Below are 27603 nucleotides of genomic sequence, written 5' to 3'. Positions count from 1 at the left end.
CCAGGTTCTCATTCTTGTTTTACAATTTTATAAGTGAATGATTCAATTTCATCTGTAAACTGGGGATACCACCTACCATTTAGAATTATTTGTAAGTATCAGAGGAAATATATGTAATGAGTTTGCCAATGCCTACCATATAGTAAGTGCTCAACACATTTCATTGTTTTATATGCCTATCTCCTCCAACAGATGGCAGAAAAGATTAATCTTGCATCTCAGAGTGCCTGGCTCATAGCAGGTGCCTCATTCATGTTTTCAAAAACAGAGTGATGAAAGATATAGGAAAAAGAAGTCACTTTCTAAAGGCACTTAAGAAATAAAAGAGATACAAACTGGAGTTTCTTCATCATTCTATTTATTACATGTATGAATATTAACATCTCATGGCATCCATCTAATTCAGTCAAAACCAACAAAGGAAAAAAGGTTAACCATGTTTCAAATTAACATTCTTACAGATCCCCCTGTAACTTAAAATAGAAATATGTTCATCTGCATTAAGTTATTTGACAAATTTGAAAAATGTCCTTTAAAAAAAAAAATCACCTTTAGTACTTAAATATATTTGTTAATCATTTGATGGCATCAGTGTCCAAGTTCAAGAATAAAAGTTGCTTCATTAGATACTTTTCAAAAATGGATATCTGGATGGTTCTCTATAGCTGGAGATATATATATATGCAATTATGTCCTATTCCATTTAAAAAATTTTTTCAAATCTGGCTTTTCAATTTGAGAAAAGTCCTGCAGTGCTCTCACAACCCCCTTTTGAAGGATAAAACTAACTCAGACTTTGCTTCTTTAATCATGGGAAGCTGCTGGAAAAAAATCTTATGTTGAAATTGCTGTTTAATTCCATTTTCACCCAATAAAAAGTACAGAAACACTGTCTTTATTTGATGGTGTGCATAAATATTACACTCCATGGATAGCAAAAATATTTTTTTATTTATAATTTACAGTTTCACAAGTGAAAATCGTACATTTTTACACATACAATTTCATTTTGTTAAATTTGCACACATCTACAGAACTTTCACACAACAAGCACCTGAAACTGTGCAGGCAGTAGGAAATGCAAATACTAAAATGTATTTATTAACCAAATGATAGCTGAAGGCCCTGCCTCAGCTAGACAATTTATATAGATATGTCTGTATATACATAAAAAATTCTTCACCTTCTAGATTTCAACAGCAGCTTTTTTTTCTTAAAAAAAAAGAAAAACATACCTTTCTCATTTTACTTAAACTGACTCGACTGTGTCATTTTCTGTTTTAATTTCACTGGCTGTTGCTATGCTTTCCTCTGTACAAGCTGGTGGAGTATCAATCCGTTCTTCCTTAACTTTGGGACTTTCACAGGGTTCCTGCAATTCGTTTTTAACAATGTTCAACATAATGTTCAAGGGATTTTCAACTGGTGTCTTGCTGGGAGATGGTGTACAATCAAATGAAGATGTCTACAAAATGAAAAACCCTTTAAGTACTGATTAAAGTTCACAAATATCACATTAAGTGACACTTAGTTTTATAAGACCCTTGTATGGGCAAAGAAATATATACCAAACACAATTGAAAACTCTGCTTTCCCACAAAACATGCCATAAAGGTAGCCAATTAATAAAATGTATATTGAGGGACTTCCCTGGTGGCGCAGTGGTTAAGACTCCACACTCCCAATGCAGGGGGCCCGGGTTCGATCCCTGGTCAGGGGACTAGATCCCACACGCATGCCACAACTAACTAAGAGTCCGCATGCCACAACTAAGGAGCCAGCGAGCCGCAACTAATGAGCCTGCTGGTTCAATGAAGGAGCACACATGCTGCAACGAAGGAGACCGCCTGCTGCAACTAAGACCTAGCACAACCAACTAAATAAAATAAATATAAATAAATAAATAAAATGTATATTGAGCATTTGATATGTGCTCAGCAATGAGCTATGGTAAGAAAAGCAGTAATATAACGACAAAAGAAGCTGATTCAATGATTAGACACGTTTCTATATTTTAATCCCAATATAACCCCCTACATATATCCTGGGATTTGTTGGTCCTAATTTCAAATACCCTAAGGATTTTTTTTTCTTTTTTCCAGTACGCAGGCCTCTCACTGTTGTGGCCTCTCCCGTTGCGGAGCACAGGCTCCGGATGCGCAGGCTCAGCGGGCATGGCTCACGGGCCCAGCCACTCTACAGCATGTGGGATCTTCCAGGACCGGGGCACGAACCCATATCCCCTGCATCGGCAGGCGGACTCTCAACCACTGCGCCACCAGGGAAGCCCTACCCTAAGGATTTTAAAAAAATCCCTCAAAACCATCAAAACACCCTACAAACTCTAATCTTTTGATGACCTAAGTATATCTTCCAAACTGCCCCTTGAACTTGTGAAACAAATATTTGACAGTTAAGATGTTCCACTGTTTGGTTTTAAAAAAAAATGGTCACTCTACAAATATGAAAATTTGAATTTCCAAGGTCAAGAGACTGATTTTTTTTTGTATTTCATGTATGATAATTTAAAAATTATTCCTATATTACATGGCCGAGTGGAGTAAGCAGTAAATGCTACCCATAACTTACAGAAAATTATTCCCATCATGAACTTTCTCATTCTCTAGGCCTAGTACTCTAGTAGAAGACACCATCAAGATTCAAATGAAGAGAATGCAAGGAATGATACAAAAATTTCTAAATTTAAATCAGACCCTATCAATCTAGCACCAATATTTTGTGAACAACCTAAATGCTACATCAAAACTAAGACAGCTCAACACATCAAGATTAAAATAAAAATATTGCCCAGATGCAAAAATTAACTGAAAATAAAATTTATCAATGTAAAGGAGAACAAACAGTAACCAAAAAGAACTTACATTTTGATAATCTTCATAACATGATGGATGATAAATCTGAAGCAAAAACAAAAAAGTAAGTATTCACATGCATATTCATTTGTAATGGACTATTCTAGTATGATTTTCTTTTGAAATTTAAACCAGAGATAAACTATCTTTGGAAAGGCAACAAAAAATCATTTGGTCACAAAAACGGATAAAAACAAAATTTTCATCCTGATTTCCCTTAAAACTTCCTTTATATATTTAAGTAGATAACATGGTATGTTAAGACAGAAACAGTTTTGATGATGAAATATAAATTCAGAATCAAAATAGTGTGGTTAGGCAGAAAGAAGACTAACTAGGCTCAGAAGATCTAGTCCTGGATTTATCATTAACTAGTTACGCAACCTTTTTTATAAAATGAGTACAGGTCCAGATGATTGCTAAAATGCCTTCCAACTCACACACTCTGACTCTCTAAAGTCCAATACCTTAGAAATACGACTTCTATTAAAAACCAAAATAAAAATGCAATTAACACTTTTCTTTCAAAGTAGTGAGCTACCCCATAAAAACTTTTTAAAAAAAATCTTAATACTTCCTTTTAAAGTACTTGATAAAGAGCTGAAAATTACCTTTCCATCTACTCTAATAGCATTTTTTAAATGCCACTCCTCCTCTTCTTCATCCCAGTACTGTTCAAATTGTTCTTGACAAATTTCACAACTCTAAAATAGAACCATATAAAAATGAAGTTTACATAACAGAACACAATGCCATTAAGTAAAAATACAGAAACATTTTGTTAAGTGGAGAAAGGAATTTAAGAGTTTTCTGAAAATTTAAACAATGTTCAAATATATAATACAAAGTAAGATCTAAGGATTTCGCATTCTTCCATGCAAAAATAATTAACATTTCACAGCTCTTGGTCACAGATAAATATGTAGTAACTACAGTGGTTATGAAACCCGAAGCCAGATAACAATAACAACATTGAAGAGTAAAGCTTACAAGAAGTCTCAAAATCATTAAAAGAGGGATGTAAATAAAGTTATATTTATGATTATTTACTTAAAGGAAGTGAAAGGCATGACCAGAGGTATAAAATTGAACATTGTTCTTTTACCTCAACTGCTCCTGCTGGTCCAGCAGGTACACTTTGGAACTCCTTTTCTTTAGCAGCCTCCTGAGTTTTGAGCACGACTTCTTCGTGCACCTTTTCAAAAAACTGGCTCTTTGCACGTTCTTCCAGATCAGCTATTTCCTCAAATTCTATCCAGTCCTTAAAAAGAGTTAATTTAAAAAGAGTATATTCATTTGTTTCTAGACTCTTACTGAACACCTTCATTCAATACAATGCCATTTAAATATAAGAGTACTTTCTTCTACAATATGCTTTAATATTGATTTAGAATTATACCATCTTTTTGAGCCCCATAACTAATAGACAACATAAAGCAACTAATGAACAATTAAGATCTTAACGTTTACATTCCTTTAACTCTAGAATTACAACTACTAATGTAAATAAGATAAATTTCATGCACAATTTTTTACCAAAAAAAATCAGTCATAGAACCTTGGAATTTTAGAACTAGAAGAAACCTGTGTTCTACTCTTAATTTCAACAAAAAACAAATACATACTCTTCACATTTTTTTAAATTAAAAAAACCTTTTATATTCTAAGGGTCAAATTTTACTCAAAAAATTCACTAGTTAGTGCTCAGCAGTTACCTAAACTAATATACTTTTGAATGATATAATTTAAAGGCTAAAAGATAGTTCAGAGGCACATGAATTACTTACTGTTAAACTGTAGTACCAACGTCTATGAGTGACTTTTCTGCTTACATCTTTTTCAGTTCTATTTTGTCGATAATGCCAGTCCAAGTGATCTGCATATACATCTGTCTGTGATGTTGTAAACCTCATTCCACAAGAGTAACACTGAATACCAGTATACAGTCGATTTATAACACTATCATAACGTCTGTTTTGAAAAATACAGAAATAATCTTTAGTTCTGATACTGTGGCTGACTTAATGGCCTTAAAAAAAAAAAGGCAGTTATAAGTGCTTCAGTTTTCCATATTTTGATAATGGTGAAGCCATTATTATGTAACAAAATAATGTTTCAGCCAACAGCTGGCTGAAAGAATTAATATCCAAAGATCAATAATATTCTCTAGTAATGTGTCAGTGACTCTCTTTACCTTAACTTTGGTTAATTTTGGAACATGGTGTCTACCCTCTTATCAATAGGCCTGGCCCAGTTACTTATTTCCTTCTAGCTAATAATGGAATGATCATCTGCTAACTAATAAGGCAATAGTTGGCCTGTTCTTAGAGTAATGTCAATATCAGGGTGGATATGGCAGAACAATTAGATTTCACCTCTCCAGATCTTTGCGGTTTTAAATAACTAAACTGTCCCACCCTGATGTAAAGAATACTGAAAGAGGTACAGAAGAAATAATAATACTATGGGTAACTAAAAAGAAAAAGTAGAAGACTAGTGGGAAACTGAAGTCAGCAATAATCAGTTTTTTTAAATTCTGGGCTCCTTATCTGGAAAGAAATAGGTATGCAGAATAACTAAGTGAACAAACAGGGCAGTTATTAACTCCAGAAATTTTTTTTAAATAGTAGAATAAAGCAAAGCACAGTACATAGTACTTTGTATACCAGAAAACAAAATATTTAGAGTCATAATATTAATACTGAATAAAAATTTAATGATAAAAGGCTTTATAACTATATGGAGGAGAGTTGGGAGGACAGTAAAAGAGGTACCTAAATCTTCACTTTCAGGAAGTCAATAAATTGTCTAAATGGGATAAATCAAGAAATGTAATAAATCAGAAAACTGTGTATCTTTTGTGGCCTCTCCCGTTGCGGAGCACAGGCTCCGGAGGCACAGGCTCAGTGGCCACGGCTCACAGGCCTAGCCGCTCTGCGGCATGTGGGATCCTCCCGGACCAGGGCACGAACCCATGTCCCCTGCATCAGCAGGCGGACTCTCAACCACTGTGCCACCAGGGAAGCCCAGAAAACTATGTATCTTTTAAGAAATAAAAAAGTAAATGCCAAGAACCACAGATAAAGAGTTAAGAAATGGTTGCCTTCAGGTAAAAAGTAGTACTAGGAAAAAGGCATGCAATCTTTTATTATAAGCCTTTACTGTAAGACTTTCATTATAAAGTTTTAACTATGTGAAAAATATCACTTTGAAAAACATTGTCTTTAAAAGGGTGAAACCCGTATAGCACAGGAGACTACACTCAGTGTTTTATAATAAAAGCATCTGAAAAAGTGTATATTGATATTATTATATATATATATAAAAAACAATCACTTTGCTGTACACCTGAAACTAACACATTGTAAATAAATTATGCTTCAATTAAAAAAAAAAGATGAAACCCATTAGCTGTTCTATTATTTTTAAAAGTACTCATAACAATATAATGGATCCATAAAGCAACTGTACATGTTTTTTATATAATATAGGCAATAAAAATTTATGAAAATATATGCAGCAAATGTTAACACTGGTTATCAGTAAAGTGGAAATTGTAGGTAATTTTATTTTCTTGATTTTATTCATTTGTATTTTCTATAAAATGAAAAAAATTTTTATTTCTTAAATACTAGACTACAAAAACCTCATTTTCTTAACTTCAAAGGCATGAGAATATCAATACAGAAAAAACAGTGATGATTAAGAGAAAATAGAGGTAAAAAGGAAAACATGAGTGATTACTAATACCTAATCCTTAAACTCCCTAAACTTGCTATACTAAACAGAGATAATTAAAAAACAGAAATCTGGGGGTAGACTTTTGGCCTAAATACTTGTGCAGCAAACATATTTGAAAAGAAGATAACAGGCTTCCTTAAGTTTATGTTATGTGTATTTTACCACATTAAAAAAGGGAAAACAGGCTTCCTAAATTTTAAAAACAGTGAGGGGTAAGACGAATAGCACTAGTGATAATATCCACTGTTATTAAAGTCACCGTCCCTTTTACCTTAGAAAATTAGATTACATACTGTTTCAATTCTTCAATTGTAAAATTGGTAAGATCTGGAACGTCTTGATCTTCATTTTGATCTTCTTCCTCCTCAGCAGGGGGCTGAGCAGCAACCTCATTTACTTCTTCAATTGAAAAGAAACACAACAAATATCTCAAAACCAGTGTCCATGTATTCTTTATAGGGGAACGCTATAGTGTTAGAAGCATATGGAGAGCCCCATCTTGCCTATTCAGTGCTAAACTGGCAAGGAACCTAATACAATTCTTTATTTTGATAAGTGATATTAGGTCTGGTCTCTTAAAAGTCAATCTTCATGAAATTCATCAACATTCTAATTATTTAATTATAAATAAGCTAAAATAATACAGAATAACTAGAAAAAGTCTGCACATGGTGTTTGCAGGAATGTTAGTTAACTGAAACAATGTCCACTATAAGGCTAACAGTTCCTTGTTAGAAAAATTTTTTTTATTTCATTATAAACCAGTTATAAAGTATACCTAAGAAATCAACATTGTAAGAAATTTTAGCATAGAACACATCATTGTATCATATCATACATCTTTATAACTTAATAAAGCTTTGTGTAGATGAATTACAGAACCATACTTACGTGTTGTAGCTGAATCAGGCTGGGACAATTTGAGAATCCCTGTTTTTAGCAGTTTTGAAAACAATTCATTTACATCCACCTGACTGAGATGATTATCAGGATATCCCTTAGGAAGGACACCTTTAAAAAAATAACACTCTTAAAATAAAAGTAGAACTTAAAGATGCAAATTATACTAAGGATTTTTAAAGTTTTCTTCAAGATATCCTATCAACATTAAACTTAATAAAATCTTGTTAAGATCAGTGTAATTACCAAAAGCTCCCAAAAGTGAACTTTGCATTTATGTCAGCAAATCATGACCTCTTAAAAATATATTCTAAGACGAATACTGAAACCCACTAATACTTTATACAGGCATACGCATTACCTTAAAAAACCAGTATTACCCACTGTTGCCCAATTGAATCCATGCCAAAGAAAAGCAGAATACTGAGGGCAGAGAGCTTCATGTTCCCTTCTATGCAATGTAGCACCACACCTCTAGGTCCAACTTTTCACCCTTCCAATTCTCTATTCTTCACCTAACCATATTGGCAAAGGTCGTTTTGCATAGATGAAGTAGGCTACCATCTCTTAGCACAGATTTCTAGGGGAAAAAAATACCCAGAGCCTAAATGGAAGTACTCCTGCCCAGCCCCCCAGCTCCCCCACCTTCCCATAACTACCCAAGGGAACTAATGCAGGGAGATGAGCCATGTGGCTCAGAATATACCTGCCCCTCTGACCCTTGCTCAATTACTGCCCTTGCAAAGCAGTTCAGGCTGTTGCTGAAAAGGTGTCAGGCTTACTAAAGCTTCAAAAATCTGAATAAATGAAACAAGGATAACAATCTTTTCCTTAAGCTCACTGGTGAGGAATCAATCCAATTCCATATTTTGCTAAGCACTAATTTAAAAATTACAATTCTTTAACTCAACTATAAAAACAGAATTTTAATATATTTGTATGTCACTACTATGCATCTTATTTACCACACCTCTAGAAAAAAGTTCTGAATCACTAAAAATTCCTCTTAATGGCAGAAATTCAATTTGCATCCACAATACAACACATAATCTCTGCCCTTAACCACTGCATACTCTTTACACTTAGCACAGTGCCTTGTATACAACAGGCTAATTAATGTCTGTTGAAATGAAATGTCTGACTACATGAATGAATAAATCAACCTCAACGATCAATTACAACAGCCACTTCACACAATAGTTTAACATTTACCTTTCATTAGAATTAGCTATTTATATGTCTAAGAATCATAACTAGCTAATCACATGTCTTCCAGCAGTCAAGTTTAGTGATCAAGAGCATGAACTATGAAAAAAAAAAAAAGAGCATAAACTATGGAACCAGACTCCTGGGATTCTAACTAGAAATTCCACTTTCTAGTTGTGTGACATGATCAAGTTACTTATCTGTGTCTGTTCCCTTTACCTGTAAAAGGGTAATAATAATTGTTCCTACCTAAGGTTGTTATGAGGATTAAATGAATTAATATTTGTAAAGCACTGAGGTGTTTGGCAGTATATATAATATTTGTTTAAAGAAAAACAGTCAAAGTGAAATAAGACAGAGAAAGACAAATACTGTACGATATCACTTAGACGTGGAATCTAAAAAATACAACAAACTAGCGAATATTACAAAAAAGAGGTAGACACACAAAGAACAAGAACATACTAGTGGTTACCAGTGGGAAGAGGGAAGAAGGTAGGAACAATATAAATATAGGGGTAAGGGATTAAGAGGTACAAACTATTAGGTATAAAATAAACTCAACAATATACTGTATAACACAGGGAATATAGTCAATATTTTATAGTAACTATAAACCAAACAAAAGCTTTAAAAATTGTGAATCACTGTATTGTACACCTATAACTTATATAATTTTAAAAAACCACACAGAAGAAAAAAATTTTAAAAAAGCCTCCCAGAGTAATGGAAATAAAAACAAAAATAAACAAATGGGACCTAATGAAACTTAAAAGCTTTTGTACAGCAAAGGAAACCATAAACAAGACAAAAAGACAACCCTCAGAATGGGAGAAAATATTTGCAAACAAAGCAACTGACAAAGGATTAATCTCCAAAATACAGAAGCAGCTCATACAGCTCAGTATCAAAAAACAACCCAATCCAAAAATGGGTGGAAGACCTAAATAGACATTTCTCCAAAGAAGATATAGATTGCCAACAAACACATGAAAAGATGCTCAACATCACTAATCATTAGAGAAGCGCAAATCAAAATCACAATGAGGTATCACCTCACACCAGCCAGAATAGCCATCACCAAAAAAATCTACAAACAATAAATGCTGGAGAGGGTGTGGAGAAAAGGGAACCTTCCTGCACTGCTGTTGGGAATGTAAATTGATACAGCCAGTATGGAGGTTCCTTAAAAAACTAAAAATAGAACTACCATATGACCCAGCAATCCCACTACTGGGCACATACCCTGAGAAAACCGTAATTCAAAGAGACATGTACCACAGTGTTCATTGCAGCACTACTTACAATAGCCAGGACATGGAAGCAACCTAAATCTCCGTCGACAGATGAATGGATAAAGAAGATGTGGCACATATATACAATGGAATATTACTCAGCCATAAAAAGGAACAAAATTGAGTTATTTGTAATGAGATGGATGGACTTAGAGCCTGTCATACAGAGTGAAGTAAGTCAGAAAGAGAAAAATAAATACCATATGCTAACGCACACAGATGGAATCTAAAAGAACAGTACTGATGAACCTAGTGGCAGGGCAGGAATGAAGACACAGACGTAGAGAATGGACTTGAAGACACAGGGTGGGAAGGGGAAGCTGGGACGAAGTGAGAGAGTAGCAGTGACATATATACACTACCAAATGTAAAATGGCTGGCTAGTGGGAAGCTGCTGCATAGCACAGGGAGATCAGCTTGATGCGTTGTGAAGACCTAGAGGGGTGAGATAGGGAGGGTGGGAGGGAGGCTCAAGAGGGAGGGGATATGTGGATATACACATACATATAGCTGATGGACTTTGCTGTACAGCAGAAACTAACGCATCATTGCAAAGCAATTATACTCCAATAAAGATTTAAAAAATAAATAAATAAAACAATACTCTGAGCTGCATGAAACAAAAAAAAGCTTAGGACACTTCCAGATTTTATTTGATTTTCTGTGCATTTAGAAACAGGAATAAGAGGTGATTCTCAGAACAGGTTTGGAATTTCATAATCAGGTACCCAATGATGGTGTCTAACTTATCAACCTAGTGAACAGCTGTTTAATGTTTATTTTACTGTTTTTATTTATTTGGCTGTGCCAGCTCTTAGATGCAGCATGCAGGATCTAGTTCCCTGACCAGGGATCAAAGCTGGGCCCCCTGCATTGGGAGCACAGAGTCTTAACCACTGGACCACTAGGGAAGTCTGAACAACTATTTAGAGGGGAAAAAAAAAAAAAGTCCATAGATCCTGCTACACTATAAAGCCCTTAGAAGGATAAACCTTATTAAAGTCATCCTAGCACAATGCCTAGAATATAGCAAGTGATCACTATTTGTTTGGATGAATAAATGAACATGAGTATATTTACTACTAGGAAAAGAGTGTTTTTACTTTAAATTTTGAGAAAAAACCTTACAGAAGCCAAATATTGAACACTAAATACTTTTCATATCTCTTTAAGTAAAACTTGAAGAAGGAAGGCATATCTAACATCTCATTCAATAACCTCCAACCCAGGAAATCAGATGTGACTTCCTCTGTGACACTGCTATGCCTTGTATACATAAGCACCTTAAGCTTGTAAAAGCAAAAGAAAACATGCAGGTTTTGTATATTATCTCATACAAAAAAGAGCAAAATTTGCAGTTGCTGCACGCTATCTCAAGCTACCAACTCCAATACAACAAATCCTCTACTCTACAAGAAAAACTGAGTTCTAAAGGAAAATACACCAATATAGCACTTCACAAGTTACATGGTACTTTTGCATATACGATCTCATTTGATTCTCTGGGAAAAGAAAAAATTCCCCGGCAAATCCTGACTTTTATCATATGCTATCTGCAGAGGAAAAAACTGAACCCCAGAAAGGATATTTGCTTATACTCCACCTACCTGTAAAGTAACAGAGTGGAGATTCTAACCCTGGTCTTCTGACTTTAGACCCCAAATATTCAGTACTTTCCTTCCCTTTTCATTATAGTGAAAACAAAAAGTAAGAATACTAATCCTAATTGTCAATCTAGCAATTAAAAACAAAACGTTTTCAAATTAATTGAGTGAGCTTCCTGTGATGACACAGTTTAATACTTAATGCATAAACTAGAGCTTGCTTGGCTAGGACTTCCCTAGTTACTTCAGAACTTTTGGAAAACTCTCCAAATTTGTAAACTTAATAGAGCCATGCTACAGCATGTTTCTGAAGATGGCTGTTTTAATGATTCAGAAATAAAGCAAGTACCACTACAATTTGGTTGAGTTAGCTCTCAATATATTGACTTTCCAGTAATTTTAATTTATATACTTCTCATTTTTCACATATTAAAACTAAAACTTTTTTTTTTTTTTGCCTGCACCACATGGCTTGAGGGATCTTAGTTCCCCAACCAGGGACTGAACCCGGGCCCTTCAGCAGTGAAAGTATGCAGTCCTAACCACTGGACCACAAGGGAATTCCTTAAAACTTTTTTTTTTTGCGGTACGCGGGCCTCTCACTGTTGTGGCCTCTCCCGTTGTGGAGCACAGGCTCCGGACGCGCAGGCTCAGCGGCCATGGCTCACGGGCCCAGCCGCTCTGCAGCATGTGGGATCTTCCCGGACCAGGGCACGAACGTGTGTCCCCTGCATCGGCAGGCGGACTCTCAACCACTGCGCCACCAGGGAAACCCCCTAAAACTTATTTTTACAGCCCTCGTATCTACTATTGTTATTGTATCCATAACAATATCATTAAGCCTCACCCCATAGATGCTTATCATGGGCATCTAGCTAGGAAATCCTTTTAACATGTTGTGTACAATTATTACTTGAGTGCCCATAAAGACATATGAATGAATCAGCTTACAGTGTGATGTCTGCAGTATTCACTTAATGTTTATTGGATCATCACACACACACAAAACAAAAATTCAAAGTATCAAGTAATTGATATTTCTGAGGTTTGTCATTGACTTCATTTTACCTAAACACAAATGTCACATTCCTACCCCACCCTCTAGCTTCCACCTACTAGGTCTCCTTCCCTCTTTTTTGTGGTCTACAAGTCCTGGCTAACCATCTCTAGTTGTAAAGGGGATTAGTGTGAATATACATCAACAATGTAAACAAACTCAGAAAGAAAACACAACATTCCAGTCAGATTAAATTTCTCTAAATTGCATATGCCCTCTCAAAATTGTCATTTTCTAAAACTGACAAGGTAGCTACTCAAACAATAATTGTCTTTCGAAAAACACAAAGTTCAGAAATTACATACCTGAAGGATTCTGAACAAATGCTCCAGGATTTTGTGGATGAACTGGCAAAAATTGTTGTCCTTGGCCAAATGCTACTGGCTGAGCAACACCAGTCAGAACCTTTAAGAGAAATCTTGGTTTTAAGAACATCTTTTCTATATTTTTAAGTAAAACTTTTAACATTCAAATTACGTTAATATATTCACAGATATCATGAGGCCTGTTTACGATAATGAAGATTTACAAGTGTAAATTACAAGTGTAAATTACAAGATTTACAAGTGTAACCTGCCTAGGCTTTCTATAAAAAGGAATAAGACCTTCCCTTATATTTTTCACAGAATTATAAAAAATTGATAATGGATATGAAGGTTCTTTGAAAAGTTTAAGATACCATGCAAACATAAGGTAGCCAAAAACTAGCTGTGTGACCTTACACAAATCACTTTACCTTGCCAGTGTTTTCTCCTATCTTACAAATAGAAATCTGACATCCAGCGATGTGATCTATACACAATCATAATAGCCAGTAAACAGCAAAGCTGAGGCCAGAACTCACTCACTGACCTAACTCCTTTACACAGATGTCAAAAGCCTGCTTTAATTAACAATCTGAACTCCTTTATGATCATTCTGTTAGCCATCAAACTGAGTTACAAAGTGGACTGTAAAAGATTTTAAAGGAATGTTAAAAAATAAAAGTCATGAACCAAGTACTGTACAGGCATACAATTATTGTACTTGTAGTCAAGAATGAGGTAGGACTTCTACATATTGCTACTATGTAAACAAATGCCCATTTATAAGCCTTGTTCAGTATCCTGTGTGAACCTTCAGTGGTATGTATGCGTAATAAAAACCCCATCAATTCTTTATAATGTAGGAACAAGACTAACTCAAGTCCCATTCTAGAGTATCTTGTCAATTAAGAGTATCATTTCTCTTAAAAACATACAATAGAGTATAAGTCTAACTAAGGAGACCAATTGTTTTCCCAAACCACTGGATATGGACAGAAGGCTGCTTTCTATAAATAATGCTTCTAACATGATTTTAAAACCTTTCTTCTTGTTTTACACTTTCTTCCATGCAATGTTACTGGCATAATAAATCTGTCCTAGTAAGAAAGTGTCACTACCTGGAAAAAAGTAAATTTAGCCCAGGAGAATTTCAGCAGGCAAGCAAAAGTAATCATTAATATCAACTGAATTAACCACAAATTATAAGCATATTGCTTTAACACTATTTCAATAAGCATTTTAAAATGTATGCAGAATAAGTTAACATCAAACAACTGCAGTTGACTGGAATGACGGAAAGGTGGTGAAAAGTAGAAAGAGAGGAAGAAAAAGAATTACAGACTGTAAAAGCATGAGCAATTTGATTTTCTTATTTGTTTGTTAACTCAGGCTAAGGAAGTTCTATATCAAAGAACAGTCTATAAAATCAGCTCTATGATTACTATAAAGCTCATCAAGGCTCAAAAGTTGTACAATGTAGCAGAGGTCTATGAAACACACACAACTGTATTATACTTTAATACCTTAGAAACCAAAAACAAAACAAAAAAACCATAATGAGGAGGCTATGCATATGTGAAGGCAAGGGGTATACGGGAAATCCCTATACCTCATAGCTCAATTTTGCTGTGAGCCTAAACTACTCTAAAAAAGTCTATTAAAAAAGAAAAGATTTGTGGGGGGGTGGGGGGGACTGAGATTGAGAGGGTGCTCTAGATCCTGAAAGAACTAAGATCAATTTTGGATTTAAACTGCAAATTTCAGCCCCAGAAGACTCTCATCTCACTTTCCTAGCAGGTGGGGTTTTGAAGTACATTAAAAACTGCCCCCCAAAAAAAACTTACTAAAAAAATTAAATTTTAAAAAATCCTTTCCAACCTATAGAACTATATCCTGAAAACCTTCCTCAAACACTAGAAACATTAAAAATGGTTCATATCTGCATACAATATACTTTTAGAATAACTGTAACAGACTTACCTGCTGAGATGCCTGAATATTTCCTACTGTTATTGGAGCAGGTAAATTGCCAAAGTTTCCAAACTGAGAGCTCTGAAGATTCTTCTCATCAAAATAGTGTCCAGAAGCTCTGTTAAGGGGATTCGAGAAACTCTGGTTTCCAGGGCCATGTGGTCCATTAAAATTTGGTCCTTGAGGTGAATCAAATATTTGTTCATGTCTTTGGAACTGCAGTCCTTGGGATGGGGCATTAAAAGCATTGCCAGGTGGATCATTATATGGGCCACTCTGATTGAAAGATACCGATTCAAGCCTTTGTGAAGGATGATTGTCAAATCGTGTGCCTTGAAGACCAAGAGGAATATCAAACCTTGATGCTTGCTGGTGTTGTGGACCATCAAATCTTTGAGGTACACCATCAAATCTTGGTTGAACCTGCTGTCCAGGTGGTCCATCAAATCTCTGCGGGCCTGGCTGACCAGTTCTTTCAAATCTAGGACCTGGCTGACCATGTAATCCATCAAATCTTGGCAAGAGTGATGGCTGACCTGGTTGCCCATCAAACCTTAAAGCATGACAACCTTCAAATCTTGGACCACCTTGACCCAGAGGTCCTTCGATTCTCAGGCCGCCTCCTGGTACAGAAGGACCCTCAAACCTCATTCCACCTCCTTGTTGGACTAAAGGTCCTTCAAACCTGATCCCAACCCCTGGCTGACCGTGTGGACCCTCAAACCTAACGTTCCCACCAAGCTGATTATGTTGTCCTTCAAATCTCATACCAGCTACTGACTGACCATGGGGGCCCTCAAATCTCATCCCAACTCCCTGCTGTAGCAATGGGCCCTCAAATCTGATCCCACCTGATGGCTGACCATGAGGTCCATCAAACCTAATTGCAGCCCCTGATGGACCATGACCTCCCTCAAATCTAAGTCCACCTACAGGCTGACCCCGGGGATTATCAAATCTAAGTCCACCCACAGGCTGACCATGAGGTCCCTCAAACCTCAGACCACCCACAGGTTGACCCCGGTGTCCCTCAAACCTGAGACTACCCACAGGCTGGGACCCTGGTCCTTCAAATCGCAAACCGCCTGCAGATCCCTCAAACCTCAGACTGGGGGAACCTTCAAACCGAAAACCACCTCCTCCTGCTTGACCAATTGGCCCCTCAAACCGCAGAGGTGTCCCTACTGGTCCCGGAGGACCTTCAAATCTCAAAGGACACCCACCACCTAACTGGCCTTGTGGTCCTTCAAATCTCAAAGGGCCACCTCCCCCCATTTGTCCTGGTGACCCATCAAACCGAAGAGAACCTGGCGTAGGAGGTCCATCAATTCTAGGGCTTAACTTATTAGGTCCTTCAAAAATCATCTTGGTTGGGCCATCTCTCGCTACTGATGGCCTGCTAGGTCCATCGTATAATGGTCTATCTTCAGCTAAAGCCGTAAGTCGCTGATTTGTATCAAGGCCGGCGAATCTTGATGCTGGGCTATCTACAAATGGTTTATCTGAATCTTCATATCTAGGTCGCTTAAGTGGAAAACGATCATTGAATGGTGATCTCTGCTCTTCTCGTACACCTTTTAAAAAGAAAAAAAAAATTATTTTCCCTGAATCTGATAATTTATATCAAATTATCTTAAAATCTTCTTCGTATATTCTTGTAAATGTTTATTCAAAAACATCCATAACTATCTCACTTTATGAGAGGGGAGGGAAAAAGACAGCAACAGGCAGCAGGTAAGAGAATGCCCTCTAGAGTCAGATACACCTGGGTAAAATAAAATACCCATTCAGTCAATTTACTAATTATTTGACTTTGAGAGCAACTTATTTAACCTCTCCAGTCTTGTTTCCTATCTGTAAAATGGGGATAATATATATTTCATTAGGTCATTGTGAGGATTAAATCGGATTACATATATAAAGAACCTAGTAAAGTACCTAATACACGGTTGGCCTTAATATCAGCTCCCTTCCCTTCCCTTTGAGGGAAAAACCGAAACAAAACAAACAACGACAAAACAGAAGTCTGAACAGTCACAAAAATCCATCCCCACTTAGCTTGTTCATTTTCCCTTCACTGCTGTGTGATTCAATAGGCATAATCTGATTTAACTTTTTCTACCTTTAGCAGAGACTTGCTCGTCATGTCTTCTCCGGCCCTCATGGGGTGAAAGATTCTCAGCATAAGTACGACTCCCAGATATAGGAGAAAGACGTCTTGCTCTTTCACTAAATTGTTCTTTTCTGTCAAACTGTGCTCCACTATTCCTACTTGCATGTTTACTTTTGGATGGCTCACATTCTATTCCAGACAACAAGGCATCAGTCAAAGGGTAGTCAAAAATATCAGGATCTAAGAGATCAAGTCTTGGAAATGAATGCTGAACCTGTGTCCTTTTCAGTTTTGCTTTATGTTCATAGTAGGTTAATTCAGCATCAGTTAAGAGAGGTTTCTTTTTTAATCCACCTTTATTTTCTTCTGTAGGACTATCCCGTACATTGCATCTATGTTTACCTTCTTGATACTGAAATAGCTGTCGAATTTGATGCACAACAACAAGGAACTCATCCTGTGTAATTTCACCAGATGCTAAACGTTCACTCGTCTGCATAGGGGTGATAAAAGGAAATCAATATTTTAAATATAAAAAGTACTTACAAAAAACTTATAGACAAAAGGAGAATAATGACTACATGGGAACACAGTAGTTACCTTTTGAAGTAATTCTCTTTTGCTTGCAAGAGTTAACTCTTTAGGAATCTGAAGATTGGCATCTACGCTTAATCGATGCTGCTGTTTTGGAGCTCGAGGTGACAAGATTCCTTTAGTGCTTGACCAGCTCTCCCTATGCCTTAGATGAGGAGCTTTGCTATGTTCATCACCCTGTTGTAAACTGAAACCATAAAAGCAATTATGTTACTTCATAAAAAATTTTTAAATACTCAGGACCATATTTTAAGATCCTTAATAGGATCTGGCTAAAATGAATATATGTAACCATAAAAGTTAATTTAAAGATTAAGAGCACAAGATTTGAAGTCAGGAAAATCAGATATGAATTCTGATTCTTGCATGTCCTGGATGTGCCACCTTAGGCAGATTAGTTAACCTTTCTAAACTTCAGTTTCCTTATACGTAAAACAGCAATAATAATGGTACTTAACCCACAGCGTTTTAAGAATTAAACAGGGGAAAAAAAGCACTAATTATAGCACCCAATAAACATTATCCAATTTTTAAATCAACACTGTATTTTTAAATGTACACATTATTCTACTCAGTTAAAAATGTTAACAACCTACCTTTTATTTTCTTCCCAACCAGATTTCCATCTTTTGGTAGACTTGGAACTTTGCCAATTTTCTACATTTTCCTTTGGTTCAGTTCCTGACTTGGTGGAATGCTGATTTGCAGACTCTTGTGGTCGTTCCTCTTCAGTCTTTTTTATTCGCCTTGGATCTCGAACATCCTGTTTAGTACTTCGCTTCGTATTTCTTTCTTCCCTGGAAGGTGGTGTAAACTCTTCCATATGTGACTGCTTAACTCCTGACTGGCGAATCTTCCCAGCTTTGGGTGTTGAGGTTGGAGACATACTCCTTTGCCTTCGTTTGGGTGACCGCCTATCTCTTCTCTTGGGAGAATGTATAATCGGTGACCGGGACTTGGGTGATCGTGATCTTGATCGCTTTCTAGTACTCGATCTCCCTGGTTTTGTCCCCTGTTTTTCTGATTCTTCCGTTATGGTATCCTGTTTTTGTACAATGCCATTTATGATTTTATTTCTACTTCCCACCAGTCTGTGTTCAGATGATTTCATGTGCTCATCTTTATCCTTTTTTTCTGCAGTTTTTCTCTTCTCTTTTAGATCATCATCTTTGCTATCAGTCTTATCCTGAAGATGTCTTTTTAATCTTGGATCTCTCTTGCTCATATCAGACACCCTTGCACTTTCAGATTCTTGACTTTTCAAGTCTTTTGTGTGGGATAATTTGTTTTTCAAAGGTGATGGTGATTTAGATTTAGATTTGGATTTAGAATCTAATTGGTCAAGTTCTTTCTTGGTTATTTTTTCACCTGATTTACTTTTTTCTTGCTTGGATGAATTTAGTTTTTCAGAGGGTACAGTTTTACTTGTCTTAATATCAGACTGGCTCAATGTGTTCATTAGGAATTCCTTCCTGTGACTCTGATCTTTTCCATGAGAAGAATGTTGACTCAACCTATTAAGACGGGGATCCCGGTTAGTTCCTTTCATATCCTGAATTTGTAAGGATGGACCTGGACGACTTTTCTCAGGTTGCACAGGAACCTGATGGGGAGATTTAACTGCCATAGGGGGAATTTGTGAAACATGTAATTTGGATTGTGCAGTTCCAGGACCTAAGTTGGATGTCTCCTGCTGAACACTAAGAGAAACTGCCTGAAATACAAGATAAACGTTCATGTTACAACTGTAAAACATTCAGATTATTTGTCAAGAAACTGAAAACTAAGGAATATAATGCTTTATTCAATAAATCCATTTATTCAATACCGTATTTATAGTGTATACTTCTAGTATTTAAGTGGATATTAAAATGAAAGGAAAAAGTTCATATACAATATTTATGTGGCCTGTTATTTCTTACTAATCCTCTACTTTGGGGTTTTATAACTTCTAGGAAGAATGAAAAAAAAAACCCTCCCTCTTCCTAATTATTCAGAATTCTGGGCCACACTGATATTAAGAAACTACTAAATAAATCACTGCACTCCAGCTGCACAAGCACCCAAGTGTTTCCGGGTAAATTCTAAGTCATAAAATTTAGCTCCTCTCAAAGTGGCACTGATAATGAATGCACTTACAAAATTCTGCCTTCCTGTACTCCCTTACTCTCAAATAAGGTCAAGTGCTAAGTAATTAAGTAAAATAGCTTAATATAACGTTATTCATACACAGAAATACATAATCTTCCTGGCCTCCTTAATTTTGTGATGGCTTTTTTTTTGGTAGCCTTCTAAGGAAACTGCTAAGGATTTCTGCTCATGAAGCATAAGCTCATAAAATATTAAAGACTAGGCAAAAACATCTGCCACAACACAACTACCATCTTGGAACTGACACTACGTCCACATAATTTTTTTTTTTTTGCGGTACGCGGGCCTCTCACTGTTGTGGCCTCTCCTGCTGCGGAGCACAGGCTCCGGACATGCAGGCTCAGCAGCCATGGCTCACAGGCTCAGCCGCTCCACGGCATGTGGGATCTTCCTAGACCGGGGCACGAACCCGTGTCCCCTGCATCGGCAGGCGGACTCTCAACCCCTGCACCACCAGGGAAGCCCCCACATGATATAATTTTTAACAAAACTAAGGGGCTATCTTATAAGACAGCACTCTAATAAAAAGTATTTGAAAGAAAATAGTGCAGTTTATATTAAAAGTGACTTTTACAAAAAGGATATACAAATTTGGTCTAATAAATACACCATAATTTGCAAAATAAGTAAAAGTGGAAAAATTACACTATTAATAAAAGTAACATGTTAATAAAATTCAAATACAAAATAATTCCATATCCATCAGAAAACAGGTTTAAAAATACTCAAAATGCCAAATCTCCTCTACTTACCAGTTGTGCCTTAGCTTGCTCTAGCTCAAGCTCCAGCTTTTTCTGCTGAAGTTCTAACAACTGCTTTTGTTTTGCCAGTAACTGCTGCCTTATTAGTTGCTCTTGGGTAAGATTCTTTTGTATATCCGGAACAATTGGAGGAGTGGAGATGCTAGGGGAACTGACCACTGTGCCAGGTGTTGAAGACTCTTCGGGCTATAAGAAAAAATAATTTGTTTACAAAAAAAAAATCACAGCTAAAAAGGAAGCAGCTAAGGGGGGGCTAAAAATTATCAGCTTCTCTCTTAATAAACCCTATCCATAATCTTAAATGGCCAATCATGTTTAAAAGCACACAGAAAATTTTCAGGAATTTAAAAACCAAAATAAATATGTAAAACCTAAACAAGGAGAACATTTACTTTAAATGTACTGTGAACCTGAAGGTGGAAATTTTTTTCTTTTTTAAATTAAACTGATTCAGCACAGGGTATTCTTGTTACTTTTATCTGACAGGAAATTTTAGAGAAGTCAAAATTTGACAGTTAAAAATATTAGTTATATACCATTCATGTTAAAACTTACCGATTTATTTAAAAATTTAGGATTCACATGGATGCTAGATGTATTCACATTGGGGGGCAGAGGTTTAATAGGCCAAGCAGGATCTAACGAATTGACTCTGACATCCAGGGCATAAAGTTTCTTCAAAGGGAATATTTCATCCCAGGTGGAACGTAATTTAAATAAACTTTTTCTAGTATTTTCATCCACCTAGAACAACAGAACAATTCTATGGCTTGTTAAGTTACTATAGGATGTTTTATATATTAAGCATAATGCTACATAAATCTCTGTTCTACTTCACATATAGCACACATACTACTAATTCGTAAATATATACAACAGTAATCATTTATTAAAAGTACATTTGTTTGCAGATGTAAAGTTAATAAAGAAATTTCTGTCAAAAAAAATTAGAAAAATTAAAGTCATTATCACCTAGCCTTCATGAAAGCAAACAATTAGACAAGTCTGAATTTTTAGAAGTACAAAATGTTCCCAAATATTAAGGCTTGACACAGTATTCCTACTGTTACCTTCACTCTGGACAAAAATATAGAACAACTAGAAAATAGTTTATCTGATGACTTAAATTTTTTAAGTTATTTACATTTAGTACAAAGTAAAACAAAACTAATCTCCTGCAATACAATATGGCTGGTACCTATGAATAAGCTTATTTGTGGTGTAGAAGGCACCTGAGTAATTGAAATTCACAAAATCTTACCTACTGATAAGCTTTAGTTTTATATCTTATCTGCTCATGCTTGTGATGGGCATAGTAACAACAATACTTTTTAAATTAGCCATCAGAGAAACCTAGCACTTGGGAAAACTGAGCTAGAGTTCTAACTTTAGAATAATAAAGCCTTGACTATATTCCAGTCTTTAGATAATATTTACTACAAACAAGGTCATTTTCATCACCTTCAGTGTTAAGGCCCAGTAAGAGTCAGTAAACATTTTCTACCAAACACCCAAATGAATTTGAACACACTGAAACTGAAACCAAGAAATTGGTTTAGTGACCCAATTTCTATAATGCAAAGTTGACTTCTCCTTAGACTAGAGTCTCAGGTAAGCAGTATTTAGCAAAAGTCTACAATACACTATTAACAATCTCCATAATACAGTTTGAAATACAGCTTTCCAAATTTCTTCTGCATATACTTACTTAGCAGTATTTCTTTTCTCTAAGAACTTAAAGGGAAAAAAATTACTCAAGTAGCCACTACACATTTTCTGTTCTAACAAACAAGTAAAATCTGATAGTGAGTTCTTTCAAAATAATCCCAATTCTCCAAGCCTGACAACTGTTAAGATTTCTCGAGACACAACAGGTGCATCTACTAAAATATAAGAACCACCAATTTTTTGTTAGGAAACAATCTTTAAACCCAAATATCTTATAAATGCCCCTTTTCTCAGTGTGAAAGATGAAGCCTGACAGGAAAGAGAATTACTTCAGCAAATCCTTTGTCTTCCTCAATACTGTATTAACCAAACTACCAGATACAATGTTATGAAAGGAATTTACAATCTCTAGGTATAGAAACTAACAAGCCTTTCTTCTAAACACTAAGAGGGGCCAGAGGTGGGGAAGAAGTATTTCCAAAATAACCTAAAGCAATTCACTGATCCACCATTCACACATACCTAGAACATTCACACAAAATATACTTGAACAAGGTTAACAAGAGGAAACATTTCCAGAAAAAAAAAAAAAAAAAAATCACAAGTTCCAGGCATCCATCACAGGTTGACACACACTAGAATTATGCTTTTTCTTTTTCTTTTTTTTAAGACAGAATAGCCAACATCCTAAAACCAGAAACCTAAACAATGAAATTTGAAGTACTCTTGATAGTTTCAGATCTTTTTGCCCGTATTCTAGTGATGAAACAGATCTTCAAGTGAACAAAGTCAATCAAAAACATGAACTTCTAAAAGCAAACACATCTATTTTTGAATGGATAATGTAAAACACCTAGAACCCACTTTAAATACGAAACACTAACTTTAGCATGTTAAATGCCCAAAAGAATAAAACATTTCACCACCCAAGAAAACCCAACACAAAGGCAAGTATTTATTTAATCAGGAACATGTTTTAAAAATTCAAATGTTTCTAAATGTATATATACCTTTTCAAACACACAAATAAATGTTGCAACTAGATTTTTAGTAAAGGCAGTGAGATACTCTCTTCCAACATTTTTCACGATAGAATCCATAAGGTACATAACAGGAAGCTTCTCTGAGGAGGGAGCCTGAAGTAATAAAAAGAAACTGAAAAGTTTAGTACAATGAATTGCCAACAAAGAACTACTTTTAAAAGTGAGCGTTTAACGTACAATACAGACCTCAATATTTTGTTGATATTAAACACTTTTGAATCAATATTAACCTTTATGAAATTTAAGTGTTCAAGGTCTCACCTCTTACAATGATCTTTAGTTGAGCATACAAAATAAGCTCAGAATTACTGGAAAGAAAAAAAGTCTCTAGTACCCTCATTTAACACTCAATAGAATTTCAGGTTTGTATAGTTAAAAAAAAAAACTGTGTTTTAAGTGACAAAAAAAGGGGGAGGATATTTTCTGTAATCCAAGTGTAAGCTTTGTGACCCACATTAACTTATGATGATGCACCTAGACTCAATGAAACAAAAAGTTTTCAGACTTCTGGCAGAAACCCTAATTTCCATAGGCATATTTTATATGTTAAAGTCTATGAACCTTTTGTTACCTGTAAAATCATTAGGATTACTTCTCTATAATCCAATGAACAAAAGAAATTAAGTACACTTCACATATGAAGTTAATGGCAAAAAAACACTTTTAAACTTGCACAAGAACATGCAGGAAAGTGCAAGTTGTTACTGATACAAGGAAAACTGGATGGAGCAGCCGCTGAGTCATGTAAATCAGGTTGAACTTGACTCTGGAAACCAGGATTTGTCCTCAAGATTTTCTTCACAGCACAGACTCTCCGTCGAAATATTTTTCCTCTGACACGCACAAACCAGGAGTTCTAAATTTGTGCAGGGCCAGTGTGATGATGCCGATACAGGTGGCCCTTTCCAAAGCAAAGAAATGTTGCCCCAGCTCAACTGTAAAGCCTACCCATCACTGGCTTTTAGAAGGCACAGCAAGTTTCCAGAAAGCATCAGCAGGTTCACAGACTTGTTGAGGAGCATTAAGACACACCACATAAACTAAGTGTTAACTCCCACTCCACAGGAGTACCCACGATTTAAAAACAAAAACAAAAATTATCCCCATTTACCCTTCCCACGTGTATAGGAATCTTAACCCTGAACAACACTTACCCACAGCTACCTGTAGCCAGGGTAAGCTCACAGTTCTGCAGTACACAATGCCACCATTATTTCACAAAACCAATTGCCCATACAAGTGTGTGGAAGTGCTCTTGCTTCTGATAACAACCAAAGTTGACTAAGGAAACCTTTGAATAACTTTGTATGAAAGTTTTCTTTTACAGTACTAATAAAAGGGTTTCACAAGGCTATTGCATGTGGGTAAACTATTAAGTACCAACACGTCAACTGCTTTATTGCTGTGTCTTTATCTTACCATGTCATGTTTTATACCATTTTAGTCATTGTTGTACTTATGAAGATAAACAGGCTCTCTTTAAAACCAAAATCTGTTCAGTAGGCTAACTTTTTATTGTACAAGTGAATTCTTATATGTAATATTTTTTTGCTACTACTGCCTCATGGAGGGAGTCAAGTAAGTGTGAATCCTTAAGTTTAGTAATGCTGAAACGCTAGAGGATAAGGACACAAACATTCACCTCCAGAAACACAAAACCAAGCCAGTTTGCTACCAAATGACAGAAAATCCCTCCCCTCACCCTCAACCCCAACCCCATTAAATTATTTCCCCAAAGTGACTGTTACATCTTTTCCTCAATCTGGCTTTACAAAAATAACCAGGAAACGTGTGCCAAAAAAATTTCAGCTGTCTTTCATCAGCAAATAGTCCATCTATTTTCACCACTCTGTGTAGCCACACACAAATACAAATTTTAATGTGGTCACTATATTCAGCATTTAGTTTTCACTTCTGAAAGTCTTCTGGATCCATTAAAAACCAGCAAGAAAATGGTTCTTTGAGTGACAACCTGAGCTGCTAAATATTAGGCTCTGTGGAATATTAGTAACCCCAAAAATACTAGGTAGAATTTTTAAAAATCAATGTTATTTTTTAAAAAACGCAAGTGCATTTTTGTTTTTTTTTTAAAAAGGCATTTAATGTTAAGCCTTTGACAAGGCAAAACTAAGTTTTCATGTCCAACATGTTTGTTGTATCAATAAAAAGAATGTTGAGTATGAGGAATGCTTCCTTTTAAAATCTCATACTTTAAAAAAAGAACAATAGCTGTTTCACACAGACATTCACAGGAAAAGGTGAATAAGGACTTGTATTTTAGCTGTCAGACTGAGCATGACAAACTTGTTGGGCCCTAAAGAGAAAAAAAAAAAAACCTTACTTTTTGTCCTCTTTAAGGTATGAAAGGACCACCTGAAACCGTGTATCTTGTGAACAGATTTACCCAAAAGAGTGGATGGAACCTAAAGAAGAATGAACCCAAGTCACTTAAAGACTTTTGTTTAAAACACACAACCACGTAGATAAAAATAAGTCTTGGAAACAAATTCTACACCTTACAAAGGTAAATAAAAAAGACAAATACATATTTTATATGTTTTATTCACAAATTTTATAATACCAGTCACACATTTCAAAACCATTTATTAAAGTCAGACCACTCAGTTTTACACTAGACAGAAAGCGCCTCTAAACAATATATTGGTGGTTGTTGTTAAAGTGGCCTTTTAAAAGGGGTTCACTCTGCTAAAAGGAGGCTCATCCTGATCATTTCAATCACTAACAACTAGAAAAAAACTAAACCATAAGTACAAGCTTCAAAAATAACTTAAAACGTAGTACTGGGAAGCTATTAAAACTCATTACGATAACTAAGTTTAACAGTAACTTTACTTAAATGACAAATCGCTCCCACATGAATCCACAGAAGAGGAGGACTACAGGGAAATATATAGGGTGGCAGAGGACCACTGCTGTCAAGGGGTGAAGCAAAGCACGTCTTCACTTTCAGGGAAGGAAGGGAGGAAAAAAAGAGAAAAGGAAGAGGAGGAGGAACTGAACTTTTCAAAAGAAAACTACAAGTACTTGTTACCCAGTGGGCCAGTTCTCCACCTACAGGTTGGATAAGATCTCCTCCCCACCCCCTCCAACCCCACCCTCAACCCCAATTTCCCGTATCTGGGGGCAAATAAGACCCTCCGATAGGAGAATACAAATTATATCTAGCCGCCCCCACCCCAAAATGGGGCTGACGGGTGTGAGCAGCTGCCTGGCTGGCAGGGAATGGATTCTCCTCTCTTCCCTTTCGCATCATGTGCTTTTCAGGCGCCATGTTGGGCTCCTAACAGGCGGCTGCTCCACTCGGGGCCAAGGCCCTATTCCCACCCCCCAACAGCTCGCTCCCAGGTCCCCCTTCACCTCCTTCCAACCCACAGAGCACAGTTACCCAAAAGAGTTCGGGGCGGGGGGACGGGGGAAGAACCACTCCCCGCCATCCCAGGGGGTTCAAATAGTTTTAACTCTTACTTCCCCACACCACGAACTGCCTTTAATTCTCCCCCTCCCCGAAGGGCTCTCAAAGCGTGTGCGTCGGGATACACGATGCGGTGGCCTAAATAGGGAGCTGGTAAGCGGAAGTGGGACTCCACCCTTTATCCTCCCCACTCCCTCCCCCCAAGAGAGGCCCACGCTCGAAGCCTGGGCCAGAGACCGAGCCTGAGTTGGAGGGGGAGGGTTGGAGAGGAGGAACACCGTCCCCCTTTGGATAGAAGCGAGACCTGGGATGAGGCTGACACTAAAATCAGGGAGTATTAGAAGAATAGGAGGCTGCGGGGTGTATAAAAACCTTGGCGGTTTGGGCCTCGATGAGAGAGACGATCTCCTTGGCGAAGGGCAGGTTCTCCTCGGCTAGAATGGTCAGCATATTGATGTGCGGTTTGCTATTGAAGGTCAGGTCTTCGAGTGATGACTGATAATCCCGACAGGCGTCCTCCCGGGCCCCCGCAGTACCGGCCTCGGCCGGCGTCTGCTCTGACATTGCGCCGCGGCCCCCCTCCGAGGTCCGCCGCAGCTGAAGCTGAAGCCGCTCTCGATACCCCGCCTCCCTTCCGACTCCTCTTCCTCTCCCCGGGTCTCGCGGCTCCGGCTTCACCACATGCTGACCGCGGAGGGGGGTTGGGGGACGACACGGGGGGAACCTCGGGTGTGAAACGCCGCCGTCTCACGGGTGATCTCCGTCCACTTCCAGCCGCCACAGAATCTTCTTTCTCCACAGACACAAAATGGCGGCGGCTCCAGCTCCGAAAATGTCTGTGCTCCCAACCGCTGCGTCGTGCGAAATGAGCTAGGGGAGGGGAATTGT

The 27603-nt window shown here is 36.9% G+C and overlaps 1 protein-coding gene across 5 annotated transcripts; it reads right to left on the bottom strand.

The window, feature by feature from the left end:
* Positions 1-341: 341 nt before the first annotated feature.
* PCF11 (PCF11 cleavage and polyadenylation factor subunit) lies at positions 342-27603 on the bottom strand. Of its 5 annotated transcripts, none has more exons than XM_022593950.3 (16): positions 27088-27601; positions 23250-23375; positions 21127-21315; positions 20563-20757; positions 18256-19373; positions 17666-17846; positions 17075-17558; positions 14962-16526; positions 12982-13081; positions 7506-7625; positions 6908-7013; positions 4661-4844; positions 3979-4134; positions 3485-3577; positions 2883-2918; positions 342-1465 (listed from the first exon to the last, which is right to left on the bottom strand). In XM_022593950.3, the coding sequence occupies exons 1-16, from the start codon at positions 27277-27279 to the stop codon at positions 1250-1252; spliced, it is 5061 nt and encodes a 1686-aa protein (XP_022449658.2). In that variant the 5' UTR covers positions 27280-27601; the 3' UTR covers positions 342-1249. The 5 variants fall into 5 exon arrangements, 4 of the variants coding, with proteins under 4 accessions (XP_022449658.2, XP_022449659.2, XP_089771485.1 ...); XM_022593951.3 differs by having other exon boundaries at positions 17468-17558; XM_089915359.1 differs by lacking the exon at positions 21127-21315 and having other exon boundaries at positions 27088-27602.

The sequence above is a fragment of the Delphinapterus leucas genome, chromosome 7 (genome assembly GCF_059928025.1).
Source record: "Delphinapterus leucas isolate spDelLeu-1000000601 "Yukka" chromosome 7, BTC_Dleu_Yukka2, whole genome shotgun sequence".
NCBI lineage: Eukaryota > Metazoa > Chordata > Mammalia > Artiodactyla > Monodontidae > Delphinapterus > Delphinapterus leucas.
This window is presented reverse-complemented; position numbering and strand designations above follow the sequence as displayed.